Source organism: Thermobia domestica, chromosome 16 (genome assembly GCF_964235325.1).
Source record: "Thermobia domestica chromosome 16, izTheDome1.hap1.1, whole genome shotgun sequence".
In the NCBI taxonomy this organism is placed as follows: domain Eukaryota; kingdom Metazoa; phylum Arthropoda; class Insecta; order Zygentoma; family Lepismatidae; genus Thermobia; species Thermobia domestica.
This window is the reverse complement of record NC_137469.1, coordinates 132,711,904-132,727,847: the sequence shown is the minus strand read 5'-3', so window position 1 is coordinate 132,727,847 and position 15,944 is coordinate 132,711,904. Positions and strand designations below refer to the sequence as shown.

At 35.0% G+C, this 15,944-nt stretch overlaps 1 protein-coding gene across 1 annotated transcript in view; it reads left to right on the top strand.

Moving 5' to 3' along the window:
• Positions 1–15,944, top strand: part of Spf45 (splicing factor 45) — a 66,630-nt gene that overhangs the window by 12,142 nt on the left and 38,544 nt on the right. The window contains exons 3-5 of the mRNA XM_081743121.1: positions 4,133–4,177; positions 12,470–12,592; positions 14,766–14,868. Of these exons, the coding sequence (XP_081599247.1) occupies positions 4,133–4,177; positions 12,470–12,592; positions 14,766–14,868 (271 nt within the window). The remainder of the gene's footprint in view (positions 1–4,132; positions 4,178–12,469; positions 12,593–14,765; positions 14,869–15,944) is intronic.

Sequence of the window (15,944 nt, the reverse complement as noted above, 5' to 3'; positions counted from 1 at the left end):
ATGCGCATGCGTGAACAAGGGCAACTTCGGTGACTGCATCAGTTTAGAATTAGATGTTGGTAAGTGAGCACATGTGTAATTTTTTATTCACATTAAATTATCTATTCATGTGTAATTGTAATACAGGAAGGTAATATGTTGTTGAAACGACCTTTCAGTGTAGGAAAGAGTGCTGGAAAAATCCTGGCTTTGCCTAGAGCTAGAAGGATGAAATCACAGTTATATTTTGACTATAGTATGTTTAGAATATATTATCATGCTCAAAAATTTTTCAACATTCAAAAGAGATTTACCATAGCTAATAGATAAAATAACGTAATTTAAATGTTTAAAGACACACACGCAGAGACACGCAGCACTCAGAGAAGAGAAATGACTTAATTGTATAAAAAGTGAAAATTGCAAGACTTTTTAGTGTAAGTGTGGATTAGTCAGTCACATGAATTTAAGTAAAGTGAGAAACAACGAAGTAAAATAAGTCTATCTCAAGAGTGTTTTTGTGTATGCACTTTCAAATCACGTCAGTAATTTAAATAGAAATATCAGTCATGTGATAATCTTTTCAAAGGCATTCCTTATTCTTTAAGGTCTTCACTAAGCTCGCTCTGCAATTTTTTGGATTTTAATGAATAACTTAAAGGGAACGAGGAATATGAAAAAGTTAGATGAAAACCAGATAGTATCTCCAAATCGCGATTACATGAGCTAAAAGTTATTTTCAAGACCTTTCTTATAATGTAAATTTGGGTGCCCAACAATAATGAGCGTAAACTGAGCACCTAAATTAGTGGTCTATAAGAAAGGGTTTGGAAACAGAAACATCTTGTAAACACTGCGTGACTTACTTTCTACATTTATTTATTTATTTATTTATTTCACTCTCTTTAAGTTATTTATTCAAATTCAGAAAAGTAGAGGTAACCTTAGCGAAGAGCTTGAATGGAGGCTGTCTGAGTGAAGGGTAGGAGCTGAAGATCCTTCTCCCTCCCTCCCCTGCCCCGAAATCCAGGCTTCATCGAGAATTTGCTCAAAATGATGTCGCTTGAGGTGTCTTAAAGTTTGGGAACAGTTGATAACAGGCCAATAGTTGTTTTGGTGCCGAGGTATTTGGAGCTGATTTGATATGAATTTGGTGCTCTGATTGTAAATATGGCATTATATTGTGCCTACGAGCTCAAATTTCTAAGACATAATGATATTTTAGTGAAATATACGTTACACTATTTTAAGTTAAATCAATGGATCAAATAAGACAACTAAACACGGAATTTTTATCATCATATTATACTAGTAATGTTATATACAAAGAAGAAAAAGTCATCGATGAACCAACTATAGTTACTGAACACTTCGGAAGTTTCTTTTCCGTGACGTTCTTGAATGTATTTTGGAACAATCCCTTTGTAAACTCCAGCAGTAATCTGCCATCATGTACGTATCCTATCTTACTAGGTAGTGATCCTCCATAGTTTACATATCCTGGTGAGATCTTTCACCATTTTCCTCACTGAGGTCTCCTAAAGTTTCAGGAACAGGTCTAAGTGGCTGTGTAAATATTGCATCGCAATACTCATATTACACCCAAGCGATTTGAAACTGTTAAAGCATCTCGGTTACTAGTTCAACATAGTTTTCAGCTTTGCGTTTGTTCTGAAAATGCCCAGGGTTCCCACATTCTGGAAAATCAGGGAATGTCAGGGAAATGAAAACATGTTAGGGAAATCATTCACTTTGTGTAAAATGTCATGTAAAGCCAGGGAACATAAATGTACAAAACAATTCATGAGGTGTAAATTGTGTTTCTTCAAAACTGTCACAGCAGAGTGAACCGTTTTAAAGGAAATTCCAGAGTCTTGAGCCATTTGTTTGATTCTTGTTCTCAAAACTTCTCTCTCTCTCTCTCTCTCTCTCTCTCTCTCTTAAGGAATCTAATGAGTCGTAGTATCAAACAAAGCATTGCATCTTTTGACAGGTTGAGATTTCTGGTTAAGTCATTTAACTCATCCTGGTTGAAACGTTGGGGAATTGATGACATCCCATCATAATCACTGACACCTTCATTAGTATCAGAAGGGTCATCAGACGGACAACACTCGTCCTCACAGAGCTCTGATAGCTTGTGAAACGTTGGGATCTTCATTTCCTCTGAGTAAGAGACCGGGGATCTTGTGGAGACTAAACAGAATAAGTTCACTTGCTACGGTTGTTTCGATTGATTCCCGTTACATTGACTAGGCAGAAATAACAGTCATCGAAGTGGTTTTTGGGGTCTCCCGAAACCATCGGTACGCTGAATTTTACTTTTTCTTTTCCCGACAGTCCACTGTCGTAAATGATCTGTTCAAGTTTTACAGACCTGATGCAGTGCCGAGGTTTTATTCTGATCACCAAGTCTAACACTGAATTATCTAACATAAGTTCTCTTTACAAAGTCACTATCAGTTTATTTATTTATTTTTCGTGTATTCTCCGTATGTAGCAAAACACATCAAGGTAAGTTACACATCTACAACACAGTGTATTTTAGGTTAACTTTATAACGACTCTTTCCTAAACACAAATATCATGCGAGACCAACTTTGATCTCCGCTGCACGATGAGAACTCACAAACTAACGTAAATTCTAGTTGAAGCGTAGAAGGTCAATTAAGTTACCGGATGCTTACTCCACCTGGTGAATTTTCCTGGAACTTACTGGACGACAGACTGACAATAGGCCAAATATACAGGAACCAATCCCTTGTATATGTGATTTAGAACTGCACTAAATGGAGTTAGAACTGTACGTTAGAAAATACTGATCTCAAAAAAGGAGAGCAGATAGGGAAAGACTGATTTAATAGTTAGAATCAGCGCCCGAAATACAACTAAAATCAGTTCTGTAATCCTAGGCACCTTTTTTCTCTTTCTTTCTTGTAGAAACAGAAACTTCGTGAGGGTTCAACACCCCAAAACTGTGTCTCCACCTTCACTGCTTCAACCTTGAAATTAATTGTGACGTTAATCAGAAGAAAGCTATACAGGGTTTTTCAAAACAACACCGACAACGTTTGGGAGGTGATTCCTGACGCCAAGACAAGACGAAAAGTATAGACCAGTCTGGGTGCACAAATGTTTCCTTTCGGAGTTATAGGCTGCCGAAAACATGAAAATATGAACTTTAAGAGTCCATAGCTCCAATACTATAGAACCTACCGTAGTCGGGTCAAGACTATTTAGGAACTATGTGACCTATCCAAATATCCATGTTTCAGAATCCTAAGGTACTCATGCAACAATTTTTATAGAGGGACTTTAGCCACGGGCATATAATCTGAAGTACTCACCAACTACCACAATAAAAATTGTTGCAGAAATACCTCAGGATTGTGAAACTTGGATATTTGGATAGGGCACATACTGGTTCGTAAGTGAAGTCTTGACCCGACTACGGTAGGTCCTATAGTATTGGAGCTATGGACCTTTAAAGTTCATTTTTTTCATGTTTTCGGTAGCCTAAAATCCGAAAGGAAGCATTTGTGAACCAAGGTGGGTCTATACTTTTCTCCTTGTCTTGGCGTCAGGAGTCACCTCCCAAACGTTGTCGGCATTGTTTTGAATCACCCTGTATTTGCACCATTATATACTAAGATACTAAGCTATGAGGTGAACCTACACTCAAGGTTTTGTGTGGACGGGAGGGGAGGACAAAGGCAGTAATTGTCTTCAACTTCTCATATATAATTCATTTAAGTATATGCAGCCCATAACTTACCAACAATCAACGTAGTCTTCAGCAATCATTATTTTATTCAAAATTTGTGTTGCAGTTAAATTGTAGGTAACAGATGTTTATAATGCATTTGGAAGCTGTTGTTTAACTTCCTAACTCTTACATAAGAGTAGTAGTCGATTTGAAGTTTTAACAGAAAATAACTTTCGATAATGTATACTAGAATATCTAAGCTGAATTATAACTCGTATGTAAGTAAATTCTATGAAATTAAGACAGTGTTGCTTAGACAGTCGCGGAGATTTCCTTTTGCAAACAGGAGGTAGAGGGTAAAAAAATTTTGGGACTTTTTGTTAAAGACTAAGTATGTTCAGAACTTCACTTTGTGCGAAAGGTTATATATTTTGTTTCATTTTTCAGCATGGTCGACAGAGTGGGGGAGGAGATAAGTCCTCTAGTCTAAAGGTAAGTAGTAGATGACGGAATTCTAGTTTATTTCAATCCTATTTGACTATTTTTGACGCTTAAATTTTTTATTGAGAGAATACTAAGTACTGTATTGGAATCAATTTTGTAATTTGATTTATTTGATTGATAATTTTTTTCTATTTTCTATTCAGTTGTTTCGTCATATAGTGAATAAAAGTATGGATAAACTAAACTACACTAACTTTCTCACTTTTTTAATTAATTAATGAATTAAGTCATGGATGATGCATTTTGAACTCTGAAATGTTTACTTCTGAAATATGAATAAAATCATTAGAACTCTCACCGATCGAAGCTCATTAATAAAGTATAGTTTCTAAATTTTTAAGGAGAAATAAACAATGCCATGTTGTAGGATTCTTAATGAATTTGTAATATGGGGAAAAGACATATTTTGAATAATAATTACTTTCTCTCTCTTCGGCGTCCTTTGTTTCCTTTTGGTGTCTTCTTCCAAGATTATCACTAGTAAAAGTTAGGTGTGTTTTAGTATTGGAATGCGCTATAAGCAACAGTAAATACGTAAGTAATAATATTAAGTAATTGCGTCTACGACATTGAAGAATTGAAAGCTTCAAAATCTTACATTATTAATATTTGTTTAGTTAAGGGATTTTACATGAACTTGGAGGGGGGGGGAAAAAAAACTATCGTGACTTGTATTTTCTACATGATGGAATAAGCTTTATTCTGCTGATGAAGGATAATTAGATCGTTATCCGAAATATTAGCAGTTAATCATTTAGCTGTCATTGAGAACATTAACTTTAGAGCTGTCAGCAACTTTAGAGTTAATTTAAATAGCTTAAGCTGTTATATAATACTGAGGAAGCAGAAAAGAAAACAAAAGAAACACTAAATCACATTTAATGTATTGATTGTATCTTGTAGCTTATTCTTGATCACTAAAACACACCTAAACTCTAACCCTTTCCTAACAATGAGCTTTGTGGAAGATACTAACACTGAAATATCGAGGATACAAAAGGTAGACAAGGTAGATATTGCTGATGAGTTAAACTTATGAAATATAAATAAAAGAATTTTTAACCATTTTGAGAATATTAGTCCGAGAAGAACTCAGCCTCTACTAGTAAACTAAATTTATTAAATTTTTGTGAGAAATATCGCACATTGTGAGTTTATTAAAAAATAGCAATTTGAATCATAAAGGAAACACCCTGTTTTGAAACACCAAATCTCCTATAGATGTAGATTCAATGAAATTCAAACAGTAAAAAAATGCTATTAGTTCGAGATTCCAATCTGGGTTCCCAGCTAACCGTGCCAGTGTGTTGAGTGCTGCGTTAACGAATCTTTTCCCAGAGCAGCTATACATCTTGTTCTTCAAGTTTGTTTTTGAGTTTTTGTGTTAGGCATCTCTATGTAACACCGAAGTATAAAGAGCAGGATATATACTATTAACTTGGGCTCCGAACCCCAGCTGGGACTTGAATCTGATGAAGTAGTCAAGTATGTGGACCATCAATTCTTACAGCATTGTTGCCAACTATTCTTAAGAAAAAATCGGGACGGGACAATCGGTATTGGAGCCTCCCTTTTCCTCCTTCCCCGTAGTTGAGTACACGCACGGCAAGTCGTTAAAAAATGTAAATACTCAGCTGAATAACACGAACTTGAATGAATACGGCACTTTATTTTTTTTATTTCCCCACCCACTGTTCATCAAGAGGCATAAGCAATATATAGAAAAAATCCAAACCAAAATAACTGCAATTTATTTAATATTAGCTAAATATACTCATTCTTCGCATGGGACAGATAAAATATCTATGTAAACAAACAACGAAAAAAAAAATATCGGTCATTTTCTACTACTTTACATATTCTGGTAAAAACACCCTGAGAATTAAAAGGAAAGAAAAAAAACGCCTCTGGCCCCCATCAGAGGAAAGTTGTATTTGGAAATCAACGTCCATGGCAGTATCACTATTCATCTCAGCGACCGCGAAAACTATGGATTTTGTAACGTACCGATTCTATCGGTAACGATACATTGTAGGTTTGATCCAAACGTGGTTTGAATTTATGTCTTTGGTTGTGTTAAGTTACGTTTAATTTGTTATTATTGAGTTTCGTATGAACTTATCATTGATAACCTCTTCTAGTTAGTGTTTAATAATGTTACGATTGTATTGTTATAGTATACGTAAATTTTATCAGTGCCATAAACATAGGGATGCGTTACTTTCCCTAGAAGTTTGTTATGGCATATATGATCGATGCTGACTTTGTGACTCAAAATTCCAAATAAGCTAGATAAATATTTATCCAATTTTGGTAGGCCTTAGTTTAAATTAATTTGGTAATGGTACCTAATAGATATTTTGCACTGCAATTGTCTAGCTACAATATATATGTTGTTATCATTGGCCCGTATATTCTATACCTGCAGACCATGTTTGTCAGTGGAGAGCAAAACTGGTAAATAACGAGTACTTAACAGCAACCGTCTAATTGAACTGCACCGATAACATAACATAAATATTTTCAGCGTGCATGATATTCTAGTTTCATAACATGGCACCATGGTAATGCATATGAATGTGAATTACCCCGTTACATAAAACGTACATTTAAATGTAAAATATTTATTTTTAAAATTTAATTATTCCTTTCCTATTAGGGTTTAACATAATACTTACTCTTAAATTTATCCTGCAATACTGCAGAAACGTTATATTATGTGATTTATGTTGGAACCGCGATAAACCATTAACATGACTGTGAGTCGTCTTCCGTTTCACAATTGTTTGCAATATTGCAAGTATTACGGTACTCTCTTGTTTCAAGATGACTGCGAAAACGTGTCGCACGGCGAGATTAGGTGAGAATAAGAAATAGATTTTAGTATGATTTAAAAAGTTATTTTTTTAGGATTTATATATGTATTTAATAATAACAATGCAAGTCTTTAAATTTGAGCTGGTAATGATGTTTATATTAATCTTTATTAGTACGTGATATATGATGCGTGATGTGCGAGTAAGCATGTCAAGTGCACACATAGATGAAGAAAAGCAACATGTCTACTTAAACTGAAGTGACGACACGGAGTGATCAGAATTTACAAATTATTTAGCTAAATCGCTTCTTTCGGCAAACCTGCATAAATTCTTTATTTCGGACCAACCTACGCTACGTTTTGGTGATATAATGATGCTCCGAGCGAAATTTTGTTAACCTATATTTGGAATTTTGTCACTAATGAACGTTCGTTCCGGCCATAATTGAAATGGCATCGTGGAACAAGAATAGCTGTGAGCAGCATCAGGACTCAACCAAAAATCAAGCCTGATGAGGAGTGGCGTTTGGTTGTGTCGAGAGGCTGCTACCAGTGCTTAAGTTTTGGAACTCAGGTAACCCAGATTTTCTTAAATTTTAGACAGTCAGGAAGTCAAAATTTCTAGAACCAATATAGCGATGATAACGTTACCATCATAATAATTACCGGCGTAAACTTGAGTGACTGTGTTTAGAGTTTTGATATATGTGATAAAGATGGTTAATATCAGAATGTTAGGTTAAAATTTGTACGGCGCCACACATCTCAAACCTTTTTTGATCGTCTCTCCACTGATGTAGTCTAATTAAGAAAAGGTCCGTCAGAGTTTTCTAGAGTAATGATGGTAACATCGAATAACTTCCGTTTCTTTTTCTTTTTTTTTTTTTTTTTTTTATTATAGCGTTATTAACCTGAAATAGCTTATAATTTATATAAATTTGAAGAGTCCATAAATTAGACAAATTCGGAAACCTTAAGCATAAATTATTCTTGAAATCTTGAATTAATTATATAATCAATTTGGCTTATGGTGTTAACACAACATAATCGTGACCTCATTTGTATATGCACTCGAAGAATCAGCTTGCTGCCCTTATTTGCGAGAGACTGATCCGTAATACCAAGTTGATAATTTTTTTTTAATGGCGCTTCTCTTGTTTTAATTTTTTTTTCTATAATTCTCCCCATAACGATTGGTATGTGTAATGAAGTAACTCTAAAGTGCTGTCTGGTAGGATTTTTGCATGTCCATTTGTATATATATCATATTTCATTATTTCTATGGTATGTGGTTTAGTGGCTGAATTGAGTAAGTCAATATTATGGCCAGAAAGAGCGATGCCTCATATCTGCTACTGTTTTCTTTTGATTCTGCAATAAAGGAAACCTGAAATTGTGGGATCGCTCATTGAACCAACACATTTAATGGGACAGCCTGAATGTTAATTAAAGTCGTGGAATGCAATGTTGTTATAGGAGAAGAAATGTAATTTATTTACGTGCCATTTTCTTGTTATCATGCTTCATATAATTATAGTAACATGCGATCAGTCTTTAATGTCATGGAGGTGCTGCATATGTTAGGACAATCAGATATTGCAAACAGAAAGTAAGATTATTTTTTCAATACAAATAACGAATTTAGAATATTTGATGATTTATTTTTCACTATGAGAAAATACATCAGAAATCCTGTTACGAAATTAAATAATCCAAAATGTAATCTGTATAAATAGTACGAGGTAATGTAAGTCTTTAATAATTTAACCAATTATATATATATATCTTTTCTTCACTCAAGTTGCATCGATGTTATTCGCTTTAACCAGAATGTTAAATATTTTGTATTTCATTATCTGAAAACAATAAAGTCAATAATACAAAAGTCGAACATGCTACTTTAGTCTTGTGTCGAAATTCAAACATGCTATAGTATATAATCTTAATATACATATAATAAATAGAATAGTACTTCATTCTAGAAAAGTTGCAAATTTTTCACAATTGGTTACTACCTTGGTAAGAACTTGGAACAAAACGAGAACGTATTGAATATACATTTCAAAGTCGAAATGGAAAATGAGAATAAACATTAAATTTAAGTAAGTAACTGGGTAAAATAACTATTTTTTTTTTTTTTTTTTTTTTTTAATTGGCATTTTTAGTCAGATTTAGTTTCCATGGAAATCAGACTGAGAATGGAGTTTAATTGTTAAATTTTAAATTAAAAATTTGATTTATTTTTCAAATTGGCTTAACCCATTCAGGATATATAAAACGTTTTTTTTTTTTTTTTTTTTTTTTAAGAAAAAGAGATTATTTTCAAATTGGCGACCCAGCTAGGATATATAAAACTATTTTTTAGGAAAAAAAATTTTTTTCAATTTGACACTAATATCAGTCATCTTGGATTATTTTTACATGTCTCGGTATTCTTCACATACCCCCGGTTACCTCCGGCCCGCAGCCGAATGGGGTGAATTCGATCGGAGTTCTACCATCGATCTCAGCGACCCCGAAAACTATGAATTTAACACTATTATCGGTCATTTTCTACTACTTTTACATGTCCCGGTAAACGCCCCCTCCTCCGAGATCTCTCTAGTTCGAATTTTGAAAAAACCGCATCGTTTGGAGCCTGGACCAAGGTACCCGTGACCAAAATTTGGTAACTTTCGGTTTACTCGTCTGGTCTCCAGGCCGCACACATACAGACAGAGAAACACACAAACACTCTCTATTTTATTTATATTAGACTAGCTGAATATGCCCACTCTTCGCGTGAGGGCTGTATTTGGAAGTCAACGCCTGTGGGAGTATCACCGTTCATGTCAGCGACCGCCAAAACTATGGCTTTGACACTAATATCGGTCATTTTGGGCTATTGTTACATGAATTGGTATTAGTAAAATATTAATTAACTTGAAAATCGATAAATCGGGACAATGTGCGTCTCAACGAGTGTCCAGTCGGGGCGCGGGACAAATAAGTCAGAAATCGGTACAGTCCCGACAGAATCGGGACCGTTGGCAACCCTGCCTCACAGTTCACGACGTTCCCCACCACATGCTCGGACTGAGTTTTAATGACTTCTTGTTAAAATTTAGTTGTTTTCTTGTGTTTTCATAGGTATATCCTATTCACCCATTGTAGATATCCTTTTGCACACACATACATGACTGGGAGCACCGTTGCCAGTTGTTTTCGGGAGGGACATATAAATGCGCGGTACCTGCTGAAATGTGTGATCCTGTAATGTTCAGGTAAAATCGAATTGACAGATATATATGACGAACTAGTGACACTGCCAGACGTGATTGGGTTGTGTAACTCATAACCCCCATACCACAATGTCACTTGTGGATCCTGTATGCCAACACGCATTCAATTTTTCCGCTCACGTGTAAGCCTGCGGCACACACGTGGCTACCATTTTGTCCGAGATGAAACGATTCTCATCGTTGACTATCAGCTCTCTCCATTCACCTCACTGTACAGTTTCTTCCGTAGCTTGAAGTAGTGGTGGGCACAAAAACCGGCTTTTCTGTTTTCGATTTTTAGGAAAACCGAAAACGGTTTTGAAAATTTTCAGACACCAGTTTCGGTTTTTCACCGGATCTGGTTTGGGTTCTTCAAAACCGGTTCCGGTTTTTTCCAAAAATGGTTCTATTTCTGACCAGAATAGTGTTTCGTTGTTCTCCGGAAACCGATTCCATTTCCACAAATAGTTGTATGTGTTTTCCAAAAGTTTTCACCGAAACCAGTTTCGGTGGAAATCCAAAACCGAACCGGTTTTGGAGGAAACAGAAATGTCGGTTTTTCGGATTTCGGTTTTTCTTGAAACTGGTTTTCGGTTTCTATAAAAACCGGTTTTATGCATTCCTAGCTTGAAGTTATTACTTAGTATCACAATACACAGTCACTTGCGTTGTTTTAACATTGCAGACACAAATTGTGTTCTTTACACAACTATTCGTTGTTATATGATGACAAATAGTTTCAATATCTCCAAAGACATTATAGTAAGTATGTTGTTTTCTTCAAACATATATTGGTGATGTGAATATCGTTCGGATTGGATGATATATACGGTGTGTTATTAAATGCGTTTCCACTAGTATATATAAATGGATTACTTACCAGAAAATAGTGACGCACACACTAATCAAGGTACATTATAAGCGCTTTCGATAAACGCTACGTCACATGGGGGAGGGAGGTAAGAATTAAGAAAAAATTAAAAAGGAAGCTGTGAATTATCCAAGCGGGGCCATATTTGAATACGTGGTTACGTTATAGTGTTGAATGAAGATAATTTAGTGGTGAAAAATAAAAGTAATGGGACGGGTAGATTGATTTATTATTTGTTAATTTCGTCATTAATTTAGATTTTTTATTATTATATTATCCCTGTATTATTTGTACCTAAGTTTTTCTCTTTGTTTATTTTTTCCTTTTCTCCTGTGTTTTTATCGACCCACCGAAATTTCTGGTAAGTACTTGATTTTTCATTAGCGCTTCAGGATTACTCTGCAGCAACTAAAGTATGCATATGATGTATTTATTATCATATTTAATAAAATTGTTGTTCGTAAAGAACGATTATATATATATATATATAGTGCTCCACAAAACTTAAGCAACCCGAGAGAACTTGAGATCAGTCCCATATGTGTATAAAAAATAGCTACCATATCATCAGAATAATTAAATAATGTCATAACAAAAATACAAATGTGTATTATAAAAAAGGATAAATTCCAATTATATTTTGAAAAATCAAATTAAATATAGGCACAAAAACAAAATATTGGCGTTCGTTACAGTGACACTTTACTATATTTGAATCTTATTTATGGCCTTTTTTTATTGTTTTTTATTTGATTGTCTATGTTCAAAAGAATATCACCTATGTAAAATTCACAGTAAATTCTAAGTGTATTGTATCTTCTGGTATGCAGATTGAATCCAAGTAATGAAACAAACTTTGGGAGAGCTGATTGCTTGCAATAAATCTAAGAACGATTTCTATAAAGCAATCTAGTTCAATTATAGGATCTAGAAAATGTGGTTTGGAAAATTATACGCAAACTAGTATCCACTCTACCAAAATATTAATATTTCAGAATAGGCTGAAGTCTGTGTAATGATTTTATAAGAGAAAACTAAGTAACGACTGAAAATACTTTCATTACGGAGGTTTAGATCGAACTGATCTGAAACATGAATGTTTGTAGTTCTCAAAGTTGTTGAGATAGATTGCCTGTTTTCAACAACAACAACAACAACAAAAAGTGTTTCCATATATATCTTTTTTCCTCCTTTTTTCCTCATTTCATGTTATGGACTATCTCCCAAAGTTTGTCCTCTTCATGTGACACTTAAATATAATTTAATAAAGTAATACGTTGCACTATTTTTGTGGTGGAGTTAATCATTTTAATGATTTCCAATATTTATAGCCTAAACGGGAACCAATAAGAAAGACAGGAGTTGTATTGGCACCAGTAATAGACTTAAAGTCAAGAAAAGATGAAGATGATTCCAACTCGAATTCCAGCTTTGGAAGTCATTACTCTGGAAAGGTGAGATAATGTAAATATTATTCGATGTAGTGTAGAATTAAGAAGCTAGGATACGACGATAAAAGATCATATTGAGTTATTTGGTCTAGGAATTAATTCGTGCGGTTGGTACGCACCATTGAAGCTGTAGTACAAACACAAAATACATAAATACCTTAAGAAAAATATTGTCCATCGCTAGCCACCACTTTCGCCCATCTGTCAGGGAATGTACGGATTCCGTGGCGAAAGAAGTCCTCATCCTTGGAAGCGATCCAGTCAGAGACCCATGTTTCGATATCTTCTGAAGAAGTAAACCGCTGTCCAATCAAATCGTTGTTCATGCAATCGAACAAGTAGTAGTCCGAAGGAGCAAAGTCTAGTGAATACGGCGGGTGGGGTAAAACTTCCCATCCGACATTTTCTAAATAGGTTTTGACCGGTTTTGCGACATGTGGGCGAGCGTTATCATGTTGAACAATAAGTTTATCATGTCTGTTCTCCCATTCTGGTCGTGTTCTGGCCAGAGCTTGCTTCAAACGCATTAATTGTCGTCGATAACGTTCTCCATTCATAGTTTCACCCGGTTGCAGCAGCTCATAGTACACCACACCTTTCATATCCCACCATATGCACAGCATAACCTTTGCACAGTGAATATCTCGTTTTGGTTGTGATGGACCTGGTTCACCTGGTTTCACCCAGGCCTTTTTTCGTTTAGGGTTCTCATAATGGATCCACTTCTCATCACCCGTAATAATTCGATGCAGAAACCCCTTTCTGCTCTGTCGTTGAAGCAGCAATTCGCAAATGGTTTTTCGTCTTTCAACGTCTCTGTCTTTCAATTCATGTGGAACCCAATGTGACATCTTTTGAATCATTCCCATGGCTTTCAAGCGTTTGGAGACTGTTGTTTGATCAACGCCAAATGCTGCTGCAAGTTGTTCCTGCGTTTGACACGATTCCTGCTCGAGCAATGCTGTCAATTCTTCGTCTTGAAATTTTTTTGGCTGTCCAGCTCGCTCTTAGTCTGCCAAGCCGAAATCACCACTTCTAAACCGTGCAAACCACTTCTGACACGTTCGCTCAGCTAGAGCATGGTCACCATACACTTCCACCAAAATACGATGACTTTCAGTCGCACTTTTCTGCATGTTAAAGTAATGCAGCAGGACACCCCGCAAAAACACTTAATCAGGCACAAATTGCGCCATGTTCACTTAACTACAAACTGGTGTTGTTGACGCTTTAATCCACTGCCCTATACTACGAACGATACGCGATGACAGGGGTTTGCAACACATGTGTGGATACACGGAACTGTTGGACGCTCCGTTCGTTGCGCCATCTCTTGTCCAACCGCACGAATTAATTCCTAGACCAAATACATTTGCTAATAGAAGCTATAGAGTACGAAGCTTCCTCGAGTACGATTTTAATATAAAAATCTAAACTTACATTGTTTTTTTTAGATTGGCTTGCTCGATATTTTAACCCTCGCAGTGGCTTTGAACGACTGCAGGCCGAAGAGAACTAATTTGACACCTTGAATGTTTTCTTTTTCATGTAAAAAAAAAAAAAAAAAAAAAAAAAAAAAATCACGTCTATATTTGACAGTACTAGTCAAAATTAATTATCGAAGTGATTTTTCGGAATACTTGGGATGTTTTGCTGTTACAGAAGAAGAAAACGGTTAAAGATTAGTTTCGTACGGCCTGCAACAAATAGGCTCGTTCAATGACCCAGCAAAGGTAGAAATATCGAGGAAAAATGATGTCGCAAGAAACGAGAAAAACTGGGCACAAAGCAAGTTTAGAGTTTTATTATATTTAATTTCTTATCACTTAGAGTTTTGATGAGACCTGTGTTATCCTTATGATCGATTTCTAATATCTAAAATATATTCTGAAGTCGAATTGTATTCATGTGCAAAGGTGATGGGTGCAATATATTGAAATAGAATTAACAGCAACTAGGGGTGAATTGTTACTGTAATTGGCACAGACCTCCAAGTATGCTTGTATATCTGTTCATATTTTTTCTTTCTTAAGTATAATTTCAAGATAGCACTCCAGCCCAAAAATTCTGAGAAATAAGCTGAAAACTGTTAACTTACTTTGTGCTGTGTTAAAATTATATATTTTAAGAATTTGTTACACATATCGATTCATATTCATTATTCTAATATTTTCAGGAAGGACGAAATTCCACGCAATATGTAGCAGGCGATCCAGAGTGGCATGTTGAAGGAGAATACGATCCAATTTGGCCAAATGATTATGAAAAAGTCATTAAAGGTAAGTTTAGTTTGATAAAACAAAATCATTTTTGTTACAACCATCAAGAAAAATGCACATGTTACTAAAGAAAACATATAAATTTAATTCATAGAAGAAATATAGTAACATAATTTTATTAAAATTCACTTCAAATTCTCATGTTTTATTAAATTGTTCTACCCGTACTGTTATTAGGAATATCTGTGTCACCATTAGAACAGAAACAAAAATAAATACAATCTGTTAGTTAGTAGTTTATATTAGTTTAGCGTCCGACGAGTATGCATCGAGGGTAAGGGATACTCCGATGATGAGATGGATGATAACAGTGAAATGAAGAAAGAGAGAGAACCTATGCACAAGATCTTTGTCTACCACAAAGCCCACTTGGCGGGAGGTGGAATTGAACCAGGGACACCATGAACTAGAAGTGACCGCTGTATCACTGAGCCATCGCGGCTTCCTATATTTTTAAGTATATAGCACTGTTTCAACGGAATAAAAACTATTAGTTATTATTAACAGTAGACCACATACTTTTTTGCGCCGTATAATTTCGATTTTTCCAAAAACTACTCATGAGAATATACTCTGAAGCATGTCATTTTGTTCAGTTCGACTTGCATATATATATATATATATATATATATATATATATATATATATATATATAATATCTTTAAACAATATTTAAACACAAATTAAAATCGGAGAATGCAAAACCATACTCAGGAATTCTATCATTGTACTTACAGATTTCTGTAATTCCTGAATATATCATCAAGTGGAAGGTTTCGCCATGGGAAACCCCTTATCACCATTGTTAGCAAATTTAGTACTCCATATGGTTCAAAGTAGAATTTTGAAAGAACGAAAACCTGGTACAGTTTGATATTATAGATATGCTGACGATGTACTTTTCTTGTACAAGAATGATTCACAACTGAATTACTTATTAAAAGAATTGAACAATGTTCACAGCAATTTGAGATTCATTGTTGAGAAAGAGAAGGACCGCAGTCTTACATACTTCGACCTTAATATAAGAAGGTATAACAGTAAATTTAATACCAGTGTCCACCATAAGCCCACAG